Source organism: Anastrepha ludens, chromosome 2 (genome assembly GCF_028408465.1).
Source record: "Anastrepha ludens isolate Willacy chromosome 2, idAnaLude1.1, whole genome shotgun sequence".
NCBI lineage: Eukaryota > Metazoa > Arthropoda > Insecta > Diptera > Tephritidae > Anastrepha > Anastrepha ludens.
Genome location: NC_071498.1, coordinates 27,773,990 through 27,799,611, shown reverse-complemented (window position 1 = coordinate 27,799,611; position 25,622 = coordinate 27,773,990). Strand labels below are relative to the sequence as shown.

At 39.1% G+C, this 25,622-nt stretch overlaps 1 protein-coding gene across 2 annotated transcripts in view; it reads right to left on the bottom strand.

The window, feature by feature from the left end:
- Window positions 1-4,724: 4,724 nt before the first annotated feature.
- Window positions 4,725-25,622, bottom strand: part of LOC128866831 (uncharacterized) — a 94,146-nt gene continuing 73,248 nt past the window's right edge. For both annotated transcript variants that reach the window (XM_054107834.1, XM_054107842.1), the window contains exons 7-10: window positions 20,650-20,943; window positions 20,252-20,505; window positions 12,542-12,872; window positions 4,725-10,573 (exon numbers count right to left, since the gene is read on the bottom strand). In XM_054107834.1, the coding sequence (XP_053963809.1) occupies window positions 10,287-10,573; window positions 12,542-12,872; window positions 20,252-20,505; window positions 20,650-20,943 (1,166 nt within the window). In that variant the 3' untranslated portion in view covers window positions 4,725-10,286. The remainder of the gene's footprint in view (window positions 10,574-12,541; window positions 12,873-20,251; window positions 20,506-20,649; window positions 20,944-25,622) is intronic.

Sequence of the window (25,622 nt, the reverse complement as noted above, 5' to 3'; positions counted from 1 at the left end):
ACTCGCTGGGGGACTTCGGTCGGTATCTCGTGGCTAACTTTAGTAGTGTTGGTTTCCAATGCCTCAGTTGAAGTTGGCTTATCCACAAAGCATTTCGACTTTTATTCCGGTTTTCGTAATTTCGCAATTGTACGATTTGTAAACTTTGTTGAGGCGTAAGTCTTTCCTTGATGAAATATCAATGAATACTGCAAAAAACTATATATTGAGTTTAACAGTAGTCAATCGTGATCTGTCAAAAACCCCTATTGGAATAATTACTTCCTGTACCCAGATGGAGTATATTTTGTACTTAGTGATGAGTCGATATCCAACTCGAAACTGTCAAAGAGGAGTACCATAGTAGTTCCTTATTTGGAACGTAGTTTCACCGCTCCACTGGATTAATGAAGAGTCTTGGTAAGTTACTTAGTTAAGTACTAAATATCGTCATAGGCTCAAACATCATGCCAAACGAACTATTTGATTTCTTTTGGGAAGAATCGACCAACTTTAGACCATACTAAAAGAAGCTGAAAATGGCGATCCAGCAACTGGAGAAGAGGTATCACATTCCTTGGCTCTGAGTCATGTCGTAGACAAACGCTTCGGCTCTGAAAGTATTCGATGCGTTAGCAGAGCAAGAGAAAAGTCTTCTCTGCCTTGGAAACACAGGTAGAGAAGGTCTTGGGTTCCCTTGCTATGTCCAGCTGGCGTCGGCAATCACGAGAAAGAAAGGACTGGCGCGCTTTGTTGAACTCACCCAAAATCGCGCAGGCAGTTCTCGCACTAATCAAGAAGAAGTGTGTATTGAGTGCTTATAAGTAAAACAATTTTAGAAACTCCCAATGGGAGCAGGCTTAGTTTACACGGACTCATCCGTACAATCAGCGGTATTATTGCATAAACAGATCTTTGTCAATAACTAAATCTAAAGCCGAGCACCTTGCCGGGAAGAGTGTACTTTCTAGGTAGGAAGTGAACTTTCCTCCTCTAACATAATAAACAGCAATTTGATGAATAGATTCAAAGATTCAGTAAGAAAATGCTGGACGTTTTAAGTAATTCACAATTTCCACCAAACAAATCATGGAGTACCAGACCACAGATTGGCTCTTCAGTGCAAACTGTGAGGTGCTTAATTACCAACTGTCAGATTTCCCCAAGTAAATGTTAATATTTTGAAATGTGGGTCGCGTATAACGATCATTCAATAAATATTGAACACACAGGCTTCTTCAATTCTGCATACGTCACGTTGTATTTTGACGATGTCAAATTATGCAAACATCACAATATTTATTAAACCTGTAGCACTCGCCTTCCGTGCTCTTCCCTGTATCTCGCACTAGGTTACAATTCTGTTTCGCGTAGATTCTGAACTATTGCGTGCAGCCGGAGGAGTTGTCACTTCCTAGAACACCACCGTCTGAAAAGAGAAGAAACGCGAACTACTGCAATTTTCGTTCTAAATTCACTGGAAGAACTCAAACCAGCGAAAGTTAAATTGCAAACATTTTGCCAACTCAGAATTTGAACATTTCCTAAAACATTTGCTAGTTTGACTTTAAAATTATCATATAGTAAAAAACAAAATCAAAATAAGATTTTGACGTAAATGCAGAGCGCGTTCATAGACCAACATTATGCAAATGTATGAATAAGTATGCCCATTAAGCGGTGTTTGTGGCAATAAACAAGTTAAGAAAATTGATTATTACATATTGAATACTGTCGAGGAAGCCCAGAGGCTAGTTCGAGAAACAAGATTCCGCAGACTAGTTTTTTTCGATACGGTAGGTGCAATACGTTTGTATATCAAAGAGCCAATCGCTTGTTTTCTTGACGCTCAAATGTGCGTGTGTGTGCTGGTTTTTGTATATATACATTTTGTTATATAAGTGTGTACGTATACATTTGCATATGTATGTTAATAAGTGTGTTAGTAATGGCCTTTTTTGCTACATTCAAAGCTATGAAGTCGAAAGATGACCTTGACTTCAATTAATACCCATAGAAATGGAAAGCTCTCCCATATTTACACTTCGATTTATAATACATACTTTATTATTTAAAATCTTACTTAGCAAGAGCCTTACTAAATATGAACACAAATTTGTGCGTTTAGTATCTGTATTTGTATGCGAACGTATAAAACTTGTAGACTTATTAGATAGACTTGCAGAAGCGATAGTCAGAAGCTTGGGTGTGGGTTACAAAGTACGTACTTTCGAATCCGATAACAACCGAACGGGAAACTGTTCATGTATAAATAATATATCTTTTACTTCAGAGGTATCGAGAATGAAAAGCGTTTGAGAATTATATATATATATAATTGGGGCGTACACCCTTTTCGGGTGTTTGGCCAAGCTCCCCCCTCCTATTTGTGGTGTGTGTCTTGATGTTGTTCCACAAATGGAGGAACCTACAGTTTCAAGCCGACTCCGAACGGCAAATATTTTTATAAGGAGGCCATGAAAAAGGCAGAAATACACTCGGAGGTTTGTCATTGCCTGCCGAGGGGCGACCGCTATTAGAAAAATGTTTTTATTAATTTTGGTTTCACCGAGATTCGAACCAACGTTCTATCTGTGAATTCCGGCTACGGCGGCCGCCCGCATTGATGAATTTCTATGTTGATACTTTGACTCGATAGCTTTGCTCATAAAGGGTCTCTGAGAAGTGACGTCCAGATGTCAATAATGAATCATTCCTAGACGGTACCTTTTTTCATAACACCTTTAACATTTTACAGGTTGTGGCTGAGTTTAGAAAATTTTTGTGACTGTGGTTTAGAAAGATTTGGGATGTTTCTTGTTTCGACACTACTACGATAATTACTGGTGCTCGGAATCGGGCTTGTATTTCTTTTGAAGAACCTCTGGGATGATTGCCCTGTAGACATCATTACCAGTTAAATCGAACGCTGTTTTCAAATGCAAATTCCCAAAAGCATCTCATCGATCAGTTTTTCTTCATAGAAAACCATTTGAGGAGGTACGGAAACGAGACTTGGAACGCGTCTGTGCGTGACATACATGACCTACAAAATTTTATCAACAGCAGCCTTCGTAGGATCATGCACATTGGCCTAACACTACTTTCAACAACAATCTCTGGGCTATGACAAATCAAACGCCTGTCCACCTTAAATTCGCAAGACAAGATTGGAAATAGTTTAGCCATACTCTGCGGAAACCCAATGGAGATATCACCACAGCAACTTTAGACTGGAGTCGGCAAGGAAGTCGCAGATGTGGTAGACCATCGAGCACGTGGAGGCGAAGTGCTACAAGCAGACCGCTCCTGGCTGCAAGTGAAATTCCTAGTTTTAAACAAATCTAATTTTAAATTGTTTACTCAGGCCTTATGTTCCATTCATATTATGCATATTGCTAGGCAAGTTTCAGATATCATCTTGCTAAATAAGATTAGAAAATATAATTTTGAAATAAACCTAAAATAGTAAAGTTTGTTTTTGTTATTGTTGTTCAATAAGTTTTGCGGTTCGATAAGAAAAACACAGTTTATGGTTGGAAATACACTTTATTATTCATTACAGTTTCCTTGAACATCAATACAGTTGTTCCAATGGCATTCCAATTTATTAATTCCATCCCTGAAGTGAGAATCTGAGAGGGCTGCAAAAAACGTTTCCACAGATGGTATGACCTCATCATTTGATGAAAAATGCTTTCCACGTATGCATTTTTTTAAGACTCGAAATAGATGGACGTCACATGTGGCCAAATCTGGTGAATGCAATGGATGCTCTAACAATTCGAACTTTATTGAAAGGATTTTAGCGATTGTCAAAATGTTCTTATTGTGCTTCATCTTTATAAAAAGATTTTTTTTCTTTTGCACTCTGGGTACTTTTCACGATTTTTTCCCCCAGCTGGTCTAAACAATTACAGTAATATTCAGGAATTTATTGTTTTATCAGTTAGCAAGTAAACCACAAACAAAATTCCTTTTTTGGGCGATTTCAGGACACAAATTCGTTTCGGAGGATCATGGTGATAGAACCAATTCTCATCCATAGTGATGAATCAACGCACAAAATCCACTTCATCCATCGAAATCGTCCTAAATGTTGCTGAGAAAATCGCATTCGAATGTATTTTTATTTCATTGTTAACGAATGCGGCACCCATTGTGCACACAGCTTTTTGAAACGCAATACTTCAGTCAAAATATTGCCGTTACTGCTCAATGAGATGCCTAGGGATTATAATAAATCTGTCTCAGTCATTTGACGACTTTCCAATACGATATTCTGTATTTTGTCTACGATTTCTGGTGCTGTAGCTGCTTTGGACGTCCTTGACGTGGATCGTCTTCAAGGCTCATACGACAGCGTTTAAATTTAGCAACCCAGTTTTCTACTGTTCTAATTGATGTTGAAAAGTCCATATACACTTTCAACACCCTTTCACCTTCCAAAAATTAAAATTCAATCACTGCACGAAACTCGATTTTTTCCATTGTAGAAAATACTGTGACCTTCCCAAATTTAGGCTAGTAGCAATGCGAACCGCAAAACTTATTGAACAACCTGGTATAGAAAGTATATGCGGAGTTTCTCGCACTCGCCATAAAAAAATTAACAATTCGCCAAATATTCGAAAAGAATTCGGTATTGCGGCGTTAACAATTTTCAAGTCGACGTCAGTGAGTTTTTAAAGTTGTGTCCTAAGTTTTCATAAATTCCAAAACTCTGTTTTTTATTAGTTCTCTTTTAAAGTTTTTTTATTCAAGTTAAATTTACAACCTATCTTATCATTAATAAACAATAAGTAAATTGCTGTTAAGGTACAAACAAATTGTGGATGTCACTCCAGCAAATGACACTCTATTCACTGACAGGATAATTAAAGTAAAACTTAAAATCCTAAGTACATATTTACATAATTATTTGCTATTTTATGTTAGAGTAACATAATTACATGCTAGTTTGTGTTAAACTTCTATATTTACATTAAGTGCAAGTTAGTTTACAAGTACAATTTTTTTCCTTTTAACCTGCTTATAGCGGGTGCCTGTATTAATGCTACTGCTAAAGGATTGGGATGGTCCTGTAATTTGGCTTTACGTCATTCACTGAATTTTTTTATTTCACCTTTCACGGCACATATTTTTAAATCTCTATGAATAGTACTTAAGGTTCGACACATAACCCAGGAGCTTTGGTCTTTGGTCTTTAGGCTTAGAGTTTTTGATTGAAGGCGCTGTTTTATTTCAATGCTTGAATATCAATATTTGAATACTTCTTTGCGTGTGTAGCAGTTTTTTTTCGTCAGTCGCTAGTCGACAGTCAACAGTTAACTACTGCTAGTCAGCGGCCATATTGAATTTTGACTGATAGTGTCACGTTGGAGAAAACAATGAGGTGGCGTCTATCGTAGTTCCGTTACTTTTCTAGCAGCAAATTTCACAATATCAGCTGATTTTCATGACGTCACACTAGCCCAATTGGTGATTGGTGTGACCAGATTACCATTTTCGTGACCCGACTTAGTATTTTTTTGTTCTCTAGCCTTGGAGTTTTGGTTCTTTCTTCCTGCTATTTTTATAGCCTGTTCTAATTAAAATTTAATGTTTATAAATAATTATGTAATATATAAATTTTTCAAAATTAGTTGAATAATTCACGCATTTCTATTTAGCTTAACTTTGTTTTATCATCTGGTCACACAATCGGCGATTGCGCTTATTGTTGGTGTTGGTGTATATTCGTGTGTTATTTGTGCGTGAGCGTGTTTCCAAGTTTGTTCGTCTTCTTCTCACAACAAGGTACTCCTTTTTCAAAAAGCTCGTTATGGTTTCTGCAGTATTATCTGGTATTTCTTCCTTTTTTCTTTTCTTCTTCATATAATTACTCCTCTATGGCTTTAATTCGTATTCAGTAAATTGAAAGGCTTTTTAAAATTTATAAAAAAAATTGTAAATGTTAAGAAGAGTATTCTTGCATAACCTCTGAAGGAGCAAGAAATGTGATTTGCACTTTCAAAACATCAATTTTTATAAGAATCAAAAAAATTTCAATAGCACTAAAATCTTCTCAAAGTGGCCTTTTTAGCATTTTTTTAATTACAACATTTTTTTTTAACTGAGTGTTTTAGTAGCTTCATATTGAAAAAAAGAAAGAAACAGCAAACCCAAAAATTTCATATTTTGGGTATAAAAAAGCACTAAATTTATTGCGAAGAGCAACACTACACAACTAGACTAATGTGACGTCACGCAATCTTGTTTCTATCATTCTTGGGATAGTGTGTACCAGAGATCAGCTAGACCTCTTATTGTGACTCCAAATCAGTGATGCCCAAAGCCGATACTCCCACGCTTGCTTTGAGGGTATAGGAAAATAAAATTGTATACGCACCAAAAATTTCGATTGAAATAGAAAAATAATTTTTAAACAGATACAACCTAGCAGTCGTAACTTTTGACCTAACTGCTGCTGTACTGCTTCTATTGTCTTGCTTTTCTGTTGCAAGATGACTACAGATGTATTGCCATATTCAAAAATGCAGCCCCAACCACCTAAGCTCCTGATGGGTCCTTAGAAAAAGAGTCAAAAATCTCAATTTTTTCTTGCGCTTTCACTTGCTTTGAGTAAATGAAGGCACTGAATTCAATGGAAACGTCTTGCAAATTAGCTTAAGTATATAATTTAATTAAATTAAACAAATTTTACACAAATCGAGCTCAATAAAGCGTCGGAAATTTTGATTGAAAGAATTGAAAATCTTTCAAACGTTACAATGGTCGATGTGGTTAATCCAATCAATTACGAGGGCCGTTTGCATCGGAAATTTTGATTGAAAGAATTTAAAATCTTTCAAACGTTACAATGGTCGATGTGGTTAATCCAATCAATTACGAGGGCCGTTTGAAAAGTCCGAAAGATGACACTTCTGTCGTGTTTCGAGATCATGCTTAGTTAGTAGCATCTCTTGAAAGAACACACACCAAATTTCAGCCAGATCGTGGCATATTTCCTTGTGTTCGGCATTCGTTTGAATCGAAGCAGTCAAGTGACGACAGAAATCCATCACGACAACACACCAGCTCACGTTTCAGCAGTCGGGGCCACAAAATTAATGAAAATAGCATTCCAACTCATTTCACATATCGCCATATTCTCCAGACTTGGCTGGCTCCCTCGGACTATTATTTGTTCCCCAATTTGAGGAAATGGCTGGCAGCAAAAATATTTTATTCAAATGAGGTCGTGATTGCAGAAACGAATGGTTATTTTTCAGACTTAGACAAATCCTTTTATTTTGAAGGCATCAACCAACTAGAATAACATTGGATGAAGAATATACCCTATGATCTGAAAGTAACGGGAATGTTTAAATAAAACAAAACAGAGTTTAATTTCAGGCAAATTTGTTTTCCTCCTTCAAAATATAACCCGTCTGAAGCAACACACATGTGCCAACGTTTAACCCAGTCCTCCATGCACCTCTGGTAGGCCGACGAAGGGATGGACTTCAGCTCCTTCGTGGCATTCTCTTTGATCTCCTCTATCGACTGAAATCTCCTTCAACGAAGTGGTAACCTCAACTTGAGAAAGAAAAAGAAGTCGCACGGAACCATATCAGGTGTTTGCACGAAGGTATTTACTTGGTATTTGGTCAGATAATCCAGTACAATTTGGACTCGGTGCGATGAAGCGTTATCATCATGCAACATCTAAGAATTGTTTGCCCACATTTCCGGACGGTCAGGCAGACACTAATGACCCGATGGCGCTAAAAAGTGACAGATGTGTGGTGTCTTACAGTCCTAACAACATAAGAAAAAAATATGGGCCGGTTCCCACGTGCGCAGTTCGTTTAAATTAAACATTCCTAGTACCTTCTGATCATAGGGTAAACCTAAAAGGAGACTATGTCGAAATATGAAGAAAGGTTTGCCCAAAGCAATTAAGTAGCTTTTATTTTTGCACGTACTTCTCAAACGACCCTCGTAATGGGGCTTCGGAAAATTCGCGTACAATTTATTCCAGCAGTTTTACCTACACTACTTTCATGCAGAAATCTCTTCCGCGTAAGCGACCTTCGGCCGGAAAAAAATAAGTTCCATCAGTCCAACTCCGGTTTTCATAGAAATCCGTTTAGTCGGTTTGTGGGGTGTTTTTATTTTCATTTTGCGATTTTCTGCGCAATGGTGATTTAACAATTCATTGATTATAATATTAAATCGTTATTGCAAGAAAATTTTTTAAAACGCTTAAATTATTAAATAACAGAGATAACAGTAATATGAGATAATGGATTGAAATGGGTGGTAATTTCTGCTTGCAGCATTTTTTAGCGAGACATCGCAGATTCATAACCCGCGAGTTATGGTATTTCAGTACAACTTTTCTCTTTGCAAAATAAGTTAATATCAAATAATAAACGTATTTTTACGTGGTTTAAAATTTACTTTTTTGCTTTCAATGCAGCAGAAAAAAATGTAAATAACTTTTCAATTTCAAACAACGTAAAACTACTGAACAAAATACAGGTAATCCTTACATTTACTGCTGCTCAAGGCAGCAGGAGTAGAGCAGCTGATTTGACTTATTTTCATTTCTGTCAAACTCTATTTATCTTCTGTTTTGCATTGTCCAGAGAATTCAAGCAACAACAAAATACACTCCTTTGTTGTCTTCCTCTACTGCTGCTACCTTATTGATGTGCCTCGCTACTATCATACTTATGACTGTACAGGTGGTCCATACAGTAATTTTCTTTTAAGGCCCTCGCCTCACTTGAAATGCTCGTTTTTGGGTGTTTCTTTAAAAGCGTGTAAAACGAAAACGAAAACGATCGACAACTTTTTGAACGAACCTCGTATGGCCTAACAAAATTTTATTTTTAATAATGGATCAAAAACTAAAATACTGAAAACGAAAATAAAAAGCCTTTTTTCGCTTCGTTTTACACGCTTTTAAAGAAGCACCCAAAAACACCATTTCAAATAAGGCGAAAGCCCTAATCATATGATATATTGGCAGCTCTTTTGACAGAAAGTCAGTTTCATATCGAAATGAAATCAATCGATTTACGCATTAACAATCTTGGTAAGTATTACAAACTTAATGAACAACGATTTTGCTCGAAAAATCATCTTCTGCCGCTTGGACTGTTGATCGCAAAACCCGCATCTGATTATAAACACAAATGCATTCCCAGAGAGTGACAGTCTGTTCTTGATTTCGGATCGATGGCATAATTGGCACAATTTTCTTAGAAAATGCTGCTGGAAACGCCATTTCGGTCAACGGTGAGCGGTACAGAGACACGATAAACAATTTGTTGAGGCCGAAAATTAAAGGCATGGACTTGTGTGATCTTTGGTTTCAGAAGAGTGGCGCATCATGACACACAGCCCATGTCGCAATCGATGTTTTATTAAGTTCGGTATTCGTATTATCAGCCTTCTAGGCGATTTCAAGTGACCACCTCGAAGCAGCGATATGACGCCGTTAGACTTTTTTGCGTGGTGCTGTGAAGGACCGCTGCTTGCGAACAACCCATTAACGATTCAGTCCGATTCAGTAAGATGAGTATCGAGGAAGTCATGAGTGAGATAGAGCACGAAGTATTGGTAAACTGGGTGTTAACAGGATGCGCTTCTGTGAAGCCAACCGAGGCAGACACTTGAATGAAATCATGTTCCGTAAATAATGCGAATGTTCGAATAAACCAATAAATACCGAAAAAAAATCTAGTTTCGTTCATTTTCTCGAATTTTTAAAGATAAATCGCTATATGGACCACCCTGTAAACTATCTTAATGCTATTTTCTTAATACATAAACCAACTTCTTACAGCATCCCATCACATATTTATACATACATACATATTATACGTAATATGCTCGTGTGCGTGTCGTACATACATACATATAAAATACATATGTGAATGTATGTCGAGTACTATACTTATACATACATACATATCTCGAAATAACGATTTATAATTCTATGTCTTTTGCCAGTTCATAAATGGCTTAGTCCCCTTCAAAAGCAATAAGTTTTATTCTATCAGATTGCACGTCATTAGCTGCTATCTGCGTTTCCTGAGCCAAGACTGATTCGGCTACACTGTGTCCTGCATCTTCGCTGACGTTTCGTCCTCGTGGCTGGCACCGGGATTGTCATTTTCATTGCTGCTCTCATTGAATTTCTCTTTCTGCACTTTCGATGCATTACATGAGAGGTGGGCGATAGCTTCGACTTTGTGGCAAGAGGTATCACTCGTGAGAGATTTTATTTTTACACCTCCCTGTGAATTTCGTCATCCATAATAGAATTGGGAGTTTACTGGGACGCCAGTCGATAAAGTACGTGGAGCGGTGCCATCATAAGACAGTTGCTGCTGCAGTACGGAAGGAATTGCGGATGTTTTCATGCGACCTAATGTTGACGTCGTAAAATACTGATTGTTGGCAGTAGATGTTGTCATTGGCGGGGTTTGAAGATTTGGGGGTCGCTTCAGTATTCCCTCTGCGTTGATGAAATAGCCTGCACGAATTGTTGGCGTGTTTGTGTATTGCGCTAGTGATGTCATTGGAATAGCAGTGCCTAGAAAGAAAAGAAATTTTGTAGTCGTATAATGATCTAAAAGATTATGGAGTTTAGGATCGGTTTAGCTGTTATGTGAGTTAACGTAAATATTAGAATTCCCCAATGTGGGAGAGTATAATATTTAATTAACTAAATGGCTAATATACTATTTTAACAATAGGGAGTGGTGTTGTGTAAAAATCATCCCTTGTAAGATTGCCAGGAAAGGGTTGACAGAACCGGCTGCAGTTGTCTCCATCTCAGACATCGGTGCCCCCTTGATCGTTTTTTAAGGGAAGCTGCACAATTTCTTTCTTATAAAAGCGCAAGACAGATGAAGTTCTATCTTATCGTGTGCTATCTCAAAAACACTTTGGCCTCAGTAAACAGAAGTAGGACGCTTAAAGTGCTGGGGATACCCTGACATTCAATTTCCAAACTCTTAGCGGTGTTCACCGGTCACTGGATGCCCGGAACTCATGCGGAGAAGCTTGGACTTCCGTACAACCCCCATTGCAGAAACTGTGGGGATCCGGCAGATTTCTCTGTTGAACACTTTCTTTGCAAATGTCCGGGTCTGGCAGCTAGGCGTTCGAGATTCCTTAATGTGCTTTTCGGGGATAGCCTGAGGCAGTTCTCCAGCCTAGATATCGTTTCTCCCATCCACTACACCAACAAACACTAGTGCTACTTGCAGTGTACTCGTGGTACTCTTGCCATCTAACCTACCTACCTACCTACTAAAGGCTGACTAGGCAGCACTGATAGTTGATTTTCAGCAGCTGTCAAAATATTCAATAAGATTTGCCATTTCTTCACGCTTTCCGAACGTGTCGAAATTATGAATAAAAAATATTATTGAAATTCCGGTTGTAAATAGGCAACGTGGATTTCGATATGAGGTCGACGGTCAACCACGAGACACATTTTTAGCTCAGCAGCTTTGTCAACAATTAAAATTGTTACTACTGGAGCGAACACAATCCGCAATCGTTCGACAAACATCAATTCATCCACAAAGGTTAACTGTTTAATGAAGTTTATGGCATGACGACATTATCAGATCTTATTTCTTTCGTAATGGGGAAGAACATAACGTTAACGTAGACTTCCTGTAGACAAAACTTTACAACATCGTTATATCCGAACTGTAGTTCCCATAACACGGCGCTATATGCCTTACCAGCGACGCGGCAGCTCCTAAAATAGTGAAGGGGAAATTTGCCAATTGGGTAATTTCAAGGCGAGCGTTAATCAATTGGCCGCCGCGATAATGCGCTTTACGCCTATCGACTATTTTCGCTGAAACTACGTGGATTTTGTATCTACGCTAACAATATTCGATCCGCAACGACGTCATGCTGGACCTTGTCATCAAAAATCGGACCGACCGCTTCAAGCCCCTCCAGAAAGCTCGATGCGGCCATTTAAATGACGTGCTGCTCCATATACTTTACATTGACATTAACGTAGCTTCAGAATAGAGCAAGAATCAATTTGATATCTCAAACCTTCTTGTTTTATTTCAGCTACTTTTCTTTATTGTATATCTGGTCACCCTATATAAAGCCTTATTTCACTCGAGACCCGTTGTAGGCACGAAATACCAAAAGTAATGAAAGTATTTCTCAAATCTCCGAGTTTATTTCTGCACTGAAAACACTTTCGGAGGTGGCATGGAACTGTATAGCCCTCCACTTCATTCGATCCCTCCACGAACATTTGATTCGATTTCCGCACGTTCGGAGCTTTAGACAGATATTTGTGTATCGGTAGTGGCATTTTGTTCATTATCTGTTTTTTGCAAGACCTGCGTGTTAACTATTCTATTCTACAATGCGCGTGTTCTCGAAGGTTAAAACAATCTCACAAAAAAATCAAAGAAATTTTAACCTTTAATTTCCAAGTCGTCAAAATAACATATTTTGATAAACCTTTCTGGCAAACTAATATGTAATACAAAAATTTATCTAACATAAAACTTACCACAATTTAGTGAAGTGTTGTCACTCGATCCCTTGCCGCCAACCACACTTGCCGGTGCAAGTATGCCACTAACGCCCGTCTGATAATCCATGGCGTTGTTTGTGACCACCTGTATTTGCGCTTTTGAGGAAATTCCGATGATATCGGGAGATTGTCTAGGTCCGCATAGTTCGGAATTTCTCATTATAGCCGAGGAACCGGTTCCGCCGACAACTGCACTTAGCGGCATAGTTGTGCTTCCTTGCAGTCCGAGCGTCGATGAGCTTTGAGCTCTGTTAGATGGTCCGAGACCGTTGTATATGCCACTATCCGGACCATACGTTAAATAGTTCTACAATTAAAAGAATTTCTAATTATAAAGATCGTTTTGTGACTTGCGCATACGCATGAAATATTTACAGGTTATTAAAAAAAATGGGAATCGTCGTCATAAGAGCTCTGGCTCACGTGTTTCTGCTCAGCCTAAACTCCACTTAACTTAGAATGCATAGAAAGCTGTAGGTTATAGATTCCTAAGTTATGTATTTTACGTAAAAAAGGATGATATATTGCCAGGTGGTAAACAAAATTTGCGAGTAAATTTGATTAAAACGTCACTGGGTACTCGCCATTCACTTGGGAGTGGCCAGGACGATTCTTCTACATATGGTTCAAGCAGCTCACAACGGCCGGGATTAGCCCACGTATCCTCTGGGTAGCTCCCGAACACCCGTTCGGGAGTGAGCTAACGTGAGAAGGCGAAGCATTCCAGGATAGCTGGTTGTGCGCTGGGTTTGGGACCCGCCACTTAAAAATCCCCCCCAATGAAAAGAATTACAAAGCCTCGGATGAGAACTGCCTTTACTGATGACGACCCCTGCAAACGAAATAAGGAATATGATTTGAGGGCATGCACCTGGAATGTCCGGTCCCTTAATGGGGAAGGTGCCTCTGCCCGGCTGGTTGATGTCCTCGTGAGAGTAAAGGCTGACATCACTGCCATCCAAGAGATGCGATGGACGGGGCAAGGTAAGAAAACCATAGGACCTTGCGACGTCTACTACAGCTGCCATGTAAAGGAGCGCAAATTCGGTGTCGGATTTGTTGTGGGAGAGAGACTTCGTCGCCAAGTACTGTCGTTCACTCCGGTGGACGAGCGTCTCGCAATAATCCGCATCAAAGCGCGATTTTTTAACATCTCGCTAATTTGCGCCCACGCCCCGACGGAAGAGAAGGACGATGCGACCAAAGATTCCTTCTATGAGCGCTTGGAACGTTCCTGTGAGCGCTGCCCCCGCCACGACATAAAAATCGTGCTTGGCGACTTCAACGCCAGGGTGGGCAAGGAGGGAATTTTTGGTCCCACAGTCGGAAAATTCAGCCTGCACAACGAAACATCCGGTAACGGACAGAGGCTGATCGACTTCGCCGGGGCCCGAAACATGGTAGTCTGCAGCACCAGATTCCAGCATAAAAAGATGCACCAAGCTACCTGGCTGTCTCCTGATCGAAAAACGCGAAACCAGATCGATCATGTTGTGATAGATGGAAGACACGCTTCTAGTGTATTAGATGTACGTACGATCCGAGGGCCCAACATCGACTCGGATCATTACCTTGTTGCAGCCAAGCTGCGCACCCGCCTCTGTGCAGCAAAAAACGTACATCTACCTACGCAAAGAATGTTCGACATCGAAAAGCTGCAATCACAACAGACAGCCAGAAGATTCGCCACTCGACTCTCACTCCTGCTCTCGGAGAGCACTGCCCAACAAACCGGCATGCGCGAGCAATGGAGCAACATTTCTCGTTCACTACGTACCGCCGCCGAAGAAGAAATCGGATTCCGGCGAGCCCGAAAAAACAATTGGTACGACGAGGAATGTCATGCTGCCGCAGAAAGAAAGGATGCCGCCTATAGAGCCACGCTGCGATCGGGCGCAACGCGAGCCATGTGGGATCGCTACAGAGAGCTGAAAAAGGAAGAGAGACGTATTATCCGACAGAAGAAACGAGAGGCCGAAATACGTGAGTGCGAGGAGCTTGAGATGCTGGCCAACAGGAACAACGCCCGAAAATTTTACCAGAAAGTTCGGCGGCTTACAGAAGGTTTCAAGACCGGGGCGTTTTCCTGTAAGAACAAAGACGGCGATCTGGTGACTGACGTACAGAGCAATCTTAAATTATGGAGGGAACACTTCTCGAACCTGTTAAACGGTGACAGCTGCGCATGTCATAGAGAATGTGAAGATCCCGATACCCCAATCGTTGACGACGGAATTGTCGTTCCGTTACCCGACCATGACGAGGTGAGAATAGCAATATCACGGCTAAAAAACAACAAAGCCGCGGGCGCCGACGGACTGCCGGCTGAGCTATTCAAACAGGGCGGCGAGGAGCTGGTAAGGTGCATGCATCAGCTCCTATGCAAAATATGGTCGGATGAAAGCATGCCTGCCGATTGGAATTTAAGTGTGCTCTGCCCAATCCATAAGAAGGGCGATCCTGCAATTTGTGCCAATTACCGCGGGATTAGTCTTCTAAATATCGCCTATAAGGTTCTAGCGAGCGTATTGTGTGAAAGGCTGAAGCCCACCGTCAACCAACTGATTGGACCTTATCAGTGTGGCTTCAGACCTGGAAAGTCCACCATTGACCAAATATTCTCAATACGCCAAATCCTGGAAAAGACCCATGAAAGGAGAATCGACACACACCATCTTTTCGTCGACTTCAAAGCTGCATTCGACAGTACGGAAAGGAGTTACCTGTATGCCGCGATGTCTGAATTTGGTATCCCCGCAAAACTAATACGGCTATGTAAGATGACGTTGCTCAACACCAGCAGCGCCGTCAGAATTGGGAAGGACCTCTCCGAGCCGTTTGATACCAAACGAGGTTTCAGACAGGGTGACTCGCTGTCGTGTGACTTCTTTAACCTGATGTTGGAGAGCATCGTACGAGCCGCAGAACTTAATCGCTCAGGCACAATTTTTTATAAGAGCGTACAATTGCTGGCGTATGCCGATGATATTGACATCATCGGCCTTAACAACCGCGCTGTTAGTTCTGCCTTCTCCAAACTGGATAAAGAGGCAAAGCGAATGGGTTTGGTGGTGAACGAGGACAAAACGAAGTACCTCCTGTCTTCAAACAAACAGTCGGCGCACTCGCGTATCGGCACCCACGTCACTGTTGACAGTTATAATTTTGAGGTTGTAAAAGACTTCGTGTATTTAGGAACCAGCATTAACACCGATAACAATGTCAGCCTTGAAATCCAACGTAGAATCTCTCTTGCCAACAAGTGCTACTTTGGACTAAGTAGGCAATTGCGCAGTAAAGTCCTCTCTCGACGAACAAAACTAACACTCTACAAGACTCTCATCATGCCCGTCCTAACGTATGGCGCAGAAGCTTGGACGATGACAACATCCGATGAAGCGACGCTTGGAGTGTTCGAGAGAAAGATTCTGCGTAAGATTTTTGGACCTTTGCACGTTGGCAATGGCGAATATCGTAGACGATGGAACGATGAGCTGTATGAGCTTTACGACGACATAGACATAGCGCAGCGAATTAAGATCCAGCGGCTTCGTTGGCTGGGTCATGTCGTCCGAATGGATACAAACGCTCCGGCTTTGAAAGTATTCGATGCGGTACCAGCTGGTGGTAGCAGAGGAAGAGGAAGGCCTCCTCTGCGTTGGAAAGATCAGGTGGAGAAGGACTTGGCTTCACTTGGTGTGTCCAATTGGCGCCGGTTAGCACGAGAGAGAAACGACTGGCGCGCTTTGTTAATCTCGGCCAAAATCGCGTAAGCGGTTATCGCGCCAATCAAGAAGAAGAAGAAGGGTACTCGCCAGCCGATTGCTCACCCTCTCATTTCACACGTATTCACACACTCGTCCAATCGGTCGTTGGTCAGACGGCAAAGAAGCAACATGGGCGGAGACTGTGTTGACCTTTTTCGTATATCACCAACACATTCTCAGTTTCTTTCGTAAAAAATACGCTGTCATAACCCCGGTTACGTCAACCAATCCACTGATTATTTCAAATTCGCTGAGAGCCGGTTAATGGTCTGACCAGGCCATACCTTCTGAACTCTTTTCCCCGCGAATTTTTCGTACAAATATGAAAGATGGAAATGCATCATGGCGCAAATAAAGACAGAGCAAACAAACAAACAAAATAAAACGTTGTAAACATGGACGATGAAAAATAAAGCTTTTAGCTTCCTGAAAATGAGCCCTTCGCTGAACACCTTTTCTACAACCTTTGGTTGGGCACCCGGATCTGGCCTTTTTTCCGACCTGTTCAAGGATCCTTTTTAAAAGGTTATATCCATGAATCGATAGAAACTGAAATTTCAGGAAGCTACCTGAAGCTCAATAGAAATATGTTAAATTCACGTCTAAAGTCCAAAAAGTCAGTCTGGCCAGACACGGGTACGCAAAGGAGGATTAAGTAAATTCCAAGCCTTAACTCTAACGCTTTAACTCTAGTAGGTAATAACTAGTGCGCAGCTGCAAAGAATCAGCTGATTTGATTACGTAAAGGTCGCGATGACAGCGGTTTGTTTTCAACAGAGATTGGCATAAACTGAGATTACGTTGGTCACATCAGGAAAAACCGATTGAATGTTACTTCGTAAAAAAGTATACCGCAGCAAGCATAAATAACCACACGATATGGCGACTTTCTAATTGTAGAGTTGAATCTGTTTAATAAACTCTTTTATTAGCTCGTCAACTATGGCTTCACAGAATAACTTGAACATGTAAAAGATTAAAAATGTGTCGCTACTTTTGATAAATGATTATTTATTATAAAAATGTTTACCAACAAACAAGGCGTGAGACATAAGATAGTACTAGTATATATGTTTAAGTATATGTACAAAAGAACTAGTTTCCCAACTCTGCTTTTTATCATACCGCAGTATACCGAACCATACCACTTTGAGGGCCTCTGCCTTTTATCGTTACTGCACCAAACACGAAGGTATACCGCACCGGGCGCCTTTCAAAGAGAAGGTTCGGGAACGAATTGCACGTTAACCAGTCAAACGCCCCCAAAACTCGACTTCGAAGTTTTTACCATTCCAACACGGCTAGGAGAGCGTAGCTGAGCTTAGTTGAGAAGATTGGCAGATATGGCATTTGTTCAATAATGGGAATTGCTAAGTTTTCGTAAGCAAAATAAAATAACATCAGGTTAATTTTTTGGCTTGTATCTCTTCTCATATAAATGCGGATTTCGCGACTCTTGGTATGTATGTACATATGTGCAGACATATACATACATATATGTCCATGAACTTACATATGTCCGTCAAAGGCTTATGATGTGAGACAAAAACAAAACAAAGGTTTTTTGTTTTGTTTTTCAAAATTAAAAATAGTAAAACGGATGTCAGGAAAAGTAATGCAAATACCGAACACTTGAGTAAACAAATAACGACTCTGAGTTGAAAATAAAACTGAGACAGCGACTAGAACAAATTAGCCATCTGGAAAATAGATGTATTAAAAATTAATAATTTTTAGTAATGCTGCCTGGGGCACGACAGTTTCGAGAACCTGACAGCATATAAGAGCCATAAGCTGTACTCTGAAATTCTCAAAATCAGGGAGGAAGATACATACATATATGTGGGAAGGAGGAATTTGCTGGGTAAATACTCTGACCAAAGACGAGAGTCCAGCAATGATGAGAGTCTTTGATGAATTGCAATTAAGAAATAGGAAGCTTAGAAAACTGTAACATGAAATTAATTGAAATAAAAAACACTGAGATGCATGCATTTTATTGATTTTATTGATTCAATCGAATTAATTTTCGGTAGACATGCCTATTTTTTTTACTGAAACGACTCACTGGGCTAAGTTTCACCCCAATTCAGCTACTTTTTTTCGCAAACAAAGTTAAAGTTTTAATGTACCCCTTTTTTTTGTAAGTATTTAGATAAAAAAAATGTAAATGAATAGCCTCTTTTAATTTATTCTAAGATCAAAGATCAGAAATAAACTTTGCATTCTAAAAAAAAATATATGTATCGGAAAACTATCTTGGATTTCAGAAAAGTGTATAAACTAAAAATAAATTAGTCAGAATACAAGAAAATGGCAAATTCATACAAAAATAGTTAGTAAACAGTTAGTTAGTTAGTTAGTTGCATTATATGGTTTTTGTAGTAGTATGAACTATATTTTTGTATGAAATACATTAACATTAAAAAAAATAAATAAATAGTCAAAACTTATCAATTTGTGGTGTACACTTTCCTTTGACGCTGACAGTATGTACGTACATATGTATATTTAGCTTAGTTTTGTCAAAAGTGAATTTTTATCTTATTTAATTCCATTTCTATAAGAAGTGATTTTTTAGAGCAATAATGTCAATGTGGTCTAGAAGTCGGCCTCTAAAAGAAAGCGAGGGTGATCTGATTTGGATGAGGACATATTGATTTTGATGACGATGATAATGCCCTAGACTTGTCAATATATGGATTACAATTTCTTTTGACGTTAACTGTATATGCGAAAACAATACGCGAACTACGCACTGGGGTAAAATTCACCCCATCACTTTTTTAGACCTGCATAAATTCGGTGCGCACCAACTACTGAGGACTTACTGCATAAATTCGAAGAACGAAATCGGCGTTGCTAAAATACAGCTAACGGTATATTTCTATCTGAACAATAACTGATTGGACGATGAGTGAATACGTGTGAAGTGAGCGGTCAGAATCCCGCTGCCGAATTTCCGATGATGTGGAAGTCGAAGTTAATCGCTCAATTTCGTTTTTCACATGATCTGAAGGCTAAACCTGGTAATCTATCATACTTGATTTGTTCATGGGTGTAGCGACTAAGCCGTGACTGATACAAAAATACAAGTAAATACACTCTTATTTTTCCTATTTTTTGACAGGCACCCTTGGTGTGAGTTTGACAGGAAGTCAGTGTGTGCTTGGACTTTTTACTTCAGCGTATTAGCGGGGTTGCTATACCAAATTTGAATTTTTATGGTAACATCAAAAACAATAGACTATCGACAAAAACTCTAAAAAATAATATCTTTGACTTGAAAAATTTTCAATGACAAATATTTTTAAAATATTTCTTAGCTATAATAATGCTTTTTATTCAGAAATATCTGTATTCGTACGACACCTCTAAGACTGTTTGATACGATTTTCTATGAAATTTACGCGTTTTGGGATCAGGTGATTCCAGCTCTGGCAATTTTTTACCAATCAGCTGAGAGTATTTTTACTTATGGATCTTTACAATGACCATGACTGAAGCCCAGGCAGCAACGGCTCATCATCCCGAAGTGGAACTAACGAGACGTTCTAAGAGAGCTCGCAAACAACCTGATAGACTTCAGCAGAAGTCGGCAAATTTGATGCAAGTGTGTTGGTGAGCACAGAGTAATCGAAATTCATAGTGTTGAAAAGAGTAAAATTTAAAGACCAAATGTACCAACAATAAAAAATTACAGAGAATTAGAAAGCCTTATTTCATTTGAGAAAATCGAGTTTATAAGGTTTTGATTTTTTTGAGGTAATTCTAACTAGCGTCAGCCAGCATGAACCCGCCAAAACTGCGTAAATACTTACAGCTTCCAACACTATTAATGAAAACGATACCAAAAACAAAGTATTTGCCGTCCCATACACACACATTTACATATGTACAAGTATAACTAAAAATTTACCTCTTTTTTCGATACACTGGACACAGGCTGTATGTTGATCTCCGCATCTATCTCTGATATCGTGTCGTTGAATCCATTAGGAATTGCGGTATCCATACCAACGTTACCGGAATCATCTATGGGTGACATTTGCGTCTCGGAACTAAACGAGTGGTGCTTTTGTATCAAAACGTGAACTGTCACAATAATTATACACACAATAACACCTCCCAAGCCGGCAAACAATAGATACAAGTACAGTCGCTCTTGGTTATCTACATTTTAAAACAAAACAAGCGAAAGTCCTTATTAAAAATGATTTAAGTATAATTACACCAATTACAAGTACAATGGTGTACATATTTTTAATGTAAATGTACATATATACAAAGTACGGTAAAATTAGAAGAATTGCGCACCTTCCAAGCTCAAGTCAGCACTATGAGTCATAACAGGATTAATACCAGCACTGTCCGGAACTTCAAGATGAAATGATATATTCACTCTATTGGCGTCCAAAGAGCCCGGTGTGGAAAATTGTGTACCATTCGTTCTGGCGGATGTAGCGGTACTGTTGCTGTACACTTTCGGAATAGCTTCGGATTCCTTGTAGCTCAGCTCATCGTCATACAATTCGTTATCCCCCTCAAATTCTTCAGTCTCGTCTCCTTCAATTTCCGATTCGTATCGGTCCTTTAAAACTTGCATTGGCACTATTTGGTAATATGACATCAATTCGATTTATTGCATTTAAAATAATATTTATAGTTCTTATGCATACAAAATAAATGAGTGGGGTGTGCACAAAGTTGATTAAAAGTATTTAATTTTAAATCTCAAAATTTCTGAAACATGTTTAAATTAGTATATTTATTTTTATAATACAGGGTTTGATTGAAAAGAAATGAGCCTTCTCGCGCGGAGCGTCTGCCAAGCGATCAACCGAATTGGCTGGTGGGGGAAAATGATCGTTGGACCTTCCCCTTCCACTAGAAACCGGTCCTAGTTCGCTGGCAAAAGCGGTGCAGTCAACATCGCTCCGCGCGTGAAAGCTGTTTTAAAAGTGTGTTAGGATTTTGCAGTGGCGAAAATGCAGCGATCGTTGGAGCAACGTTACTCGATCAAATTTTGCGTAAAGCTAAACAAAACGAGTATCGAAACCATTGGGCTACTCAAGGAGGTTTACGGGGACCAATCTCAGTCCAGTGCCCAGGTAAAACGGTGGCACGAGTCATTCAAGGAAGGCCGGGAGGACGTCGAAGACACGAACAGCGATCTGGAAGGCCTTCGACGACGCAAACAGGCGAAGATGTGAACCGGGTCCACAAGGAGTTTGTACCTCCAGGAAGCACTGTAAACGCGGCATTTTACAAAGAAGGGCTCCTTTGGCTGAAAAACCGTGTCGCCCGGGTTCGGCCCGACCTCGTCAACAATTGCACCCTTCATCACGACAATGCGCCGGCGCGCACCGCCTCCTCTGCACCTCTGCATTGGCCAAGATAGGAGTTCCGGTGCTTCCCCACCCTCCCTACAGCCCAGACCTGTCCCCTCCGGACTTCTTCTTGTTCCCGCGCCTGAAAAGAAAGCTGAAGAGGAGGCGTTTCGACTCCATCGAGGCGATACAAAAAACAGTGACAGCCGAATTGAACGCGATTCCGGCGGATGAGTTTAAAAAATGTTTCCTGCAGTAGAAGGACCGCTATCAGCGGTGTATTGACGCTCAAGGGTCCTATTTTGAAGAATATTAGTTGTATAAGCCAAAAGGTTTAATAAAACTACTTAGAAAAATAAGGCTCATTACTTTTATTAATCCTGTAAAATAATAATAACAATAACTTAGCACAGAGTGAGGATAACCGAAGCTTTTTTGCTGAGCTTCTAGGTGAGCTCATTTACGAATTAGGGGGCGTCCATAAATTACGTGAGGTGTTTTTTTTAATTTTCTGACCCTCCCTCCCCCCCTGATGAGATGTCGTGAGATTTTATTCAACCCCCTCCCCCATCCCCCAATCTCACGTGAGATTTTTCAAAATGTGGGTTTCTTATGTAAACGCGTTGGATTGTTATTGTAAAAAGAAAAAAAAAATTGCTTCGTGCTTTTATTTACGACTAGTTAAGACTAGTAATCAATATTGCTGAGAGTTATAAGTGTAATAAAAATTTAACAATAGAAGACTTAAATCGTAACTACTGCGATTAAAAAAAGAATATCTACTCTAATTCAGTCCATGGAGAATCATGCGCGGTTTCAAGAGAGACTATTGGGACCAACATGTCCATATGATTTTCAGTAAAATCATGTGCTCCTTCAACTTCGTTCTAATCTAGCCACTCTAAGCCGTTGACGCTTGCGCACAGTAACTCATTAGCTCGTCTTGTGACAATCCGTGAGGGTCGCACTTTGCGGAACATACGCGCTTGCTTAGCTGGTGCAATGTGAGCTGCTCTCCTGTGCTCTGCAGCTCTTGTGATAGATGCGAAGTAAATACCGCATGTACTGTAGCATATTTTCTCTAAATCATCACGTATACTTGGGCAATAGAGATCAATAGGCGTGCTGATGAAGGCAATCAGCGGTTCAATCGGTACGCGTATTAGAAATGGAGCAAATGATTTTCCGTCATGTTCTTTAAAGTCCGGAATTGTCAAACGTCAACCTGAGTGATAGGGCGTTCGGCTCATAGTGGCGCGAAAACAACCGACGGGCTACACTGTACCGCAAATTCAGATTAAATTGAGCTATTTGGTATAAAACAAATATGGTGGTTTGACAGTAGTAATGTATAACGTCGAAGTATGAATGAAATTATTTTCTTTCGAACGAATTAGTGAATGATCTTAATCATACTACGATTACGCTTGGGATTAAATCTTAAGCATGTACAATTTTTTTGTTTCAATCAGAAAAAAAATTGCGTGATATTTGCCGAGACCCCCCTCTCTCCAACGTAAGATTAGATGAGATTTTACTCGACCCCCTCCCCCCCTTAAACATCTCACGTAATTTATGGACGCCCCCTTAGTTAGTTTGATTGCTTGCTCATAGGTCAAAGATTCGATTACCTCCGCTACTTACTCATATATAAAAGATAGCAAGCATGAAGAAAGAATACATTGCACGGTTTGCTTTTTTGGTTTTAAATGGACGAAAATTGTACCTCACATTTTTTTGTTGATTATAATAAAGTATGAAATTAGATGAATTTTCAGCCCAAAAAAAAAGAAATTCTTAGAGCGCTTTTTGTAAAAAGTGAAAAAACGAAAGATAATGGAATAGTATAAAATAAGCAAGTAATTAACATGAAATAAAGTAAAAATGTGTTATTGTAGATATTTTTATTTTATTATTTTTTTACGAACTTTTGATCATAACCAATTCAAATATGATGACAATTGTATTCACAAACAGCACGTTGCAAATGCTTAGAATAATTTGGATGACTGTTTAATACCTTATAATTGTTCCAACTTGCACTAAAGTCATGATGCAAAGATTCTACAGCTTGTTCACTGTAAAACCCTAATCCGCATTTGTTTTTCAAACAAAATTGTGGCACATGATGAAACAAAGCGTGAATTTTTGGAGTTACTGAAGTACCAAGATCCAGGAAGCTTTTCTGGAATTCGTCGATATCATTTTGATACGTGTCCTTTAATACTGAAGAAAAGCAACTGTCAACAACTTTCTTTAAATTTTCAAAAGCTTTTACAAATTTAAGGCACTCCAAATTACATATAGCTCTTAGTTTATCGACACTATCCAAAAGTTTTTTGCATTGATTACCTTCAAAGGCAGGAGAACCGTAAGTTAGCGACCTTTCAACGTGACAATTTTTGGCCCACAGTAAACTTACTTCTTCAAATTTTATCATCATGTCATTGAATATAGTGTTTACTGCTCCAATCATCAAATGCAACTCGGGAGGCGGAATAATGTCTAAAATTTCTCTTCGTGAATCAAGCGATGAAAAAACTGGAAGATTAACACAATTTTTGTAATTTTTGGCTTTTTTATAGTTTTTACCTTCGTGAATCCAGCATTCATAATTTCTTACACAGTTTCCAATACTTCTAGAGTTACCACAAAGATTTAATTACATTTAAAAACATTAAAGATACCGACCGGGTGTCAACAGCGCATTGCATTGTTTTGCTTCCACGCGCATCACAATCATATGCAGAATTTTGAAAGTAAACAAAGAGCATGATGTCTTATATATAAACTTTTTAAATCTTTAGGATAAGAATAGGTTATTAGGAAAGTTATTAGGAATAAGTATTAAGTTCTAAATCATAAGCAAGATGTATAAAGTTTTGAAAGATGATCAGTTAAACAATCTTTTAATTATTGTTTTTCGTAGATATATATTTTCTTTTGCATATAATTGTCAATATTTTCAATAGATATTAAAATATTATCAATTATTACATGAAAAAATATAGTCAATATTTTCACAATACAATATTTTTATTTTATGTAACGTTAATTATATGGATATTTTATATTATTCGATTTTTTCGTTTTTTTCACTTTTTTCAAAAAGCGCTCTAAGAATTTCTTTTTTTTTGGCCTGAAAATTCATCAAATTTCATACTTTATTATAATCAACAAAAAAATTTGAGGTACAATTTTCGTCCATTTAAAACCAAAAAAGCAAACCGTGATTGAATTCCAATCAAAATTGATTGCGGGTGGGTTAGTAATATAGGGTTGTTCAATAGGTGCGCTTCAACTTTTTTCCGATAGGGAGGGCGAACGACGCAATATTTTTTATTTTTCGCTTGTCACTTGTAAACTTCATTAGTATACATTTCATCATGGAACGCTACACACTTGAGCAACGATTGCAAATCGTGCAAATTTTTTATGAAAATAATCGTTCTGTTGCTGCTACTTTAAGAGCATTACGGCCATTTTACGGTCCATTTAACAAGCCGTCCCGTTTTGGGGTTATGTGAAGTCATTGGTCTACAGTAACAAGCCGGCGACGATTTGTGAGCTCAGAGCCAATATTGAACGCGAAATTGCTGGAATTTCGGCCGATTTATGCAAAAGAGTGGTCGAAAATTGGGTTCAACGATTGGACTTCGTAAAACGTGCACGCGGTGGTCATGCAAAAGATATCGAATTCTATACTTAAATGTATATGTTCCAACTCGATAATAAAAAAAAAATTAGTTAAAAAAGTCAAACCGTTTGTGTTTTATTCAAAAAAGTTCAAAAGTTGAAGCGCTCTTACTGAAAAACCCTATACATAGAGCTCTAAATGCCCGGGTATGGAGCAGGCGAGTAGCTCTAACGGTGCTTGAATTTCGTTCATTACTCTACTGCTCAAATGTTTGTTTAAATATTTTAGGCGTCTGACCAATTTGAACAGCTAAAGAAAACCTG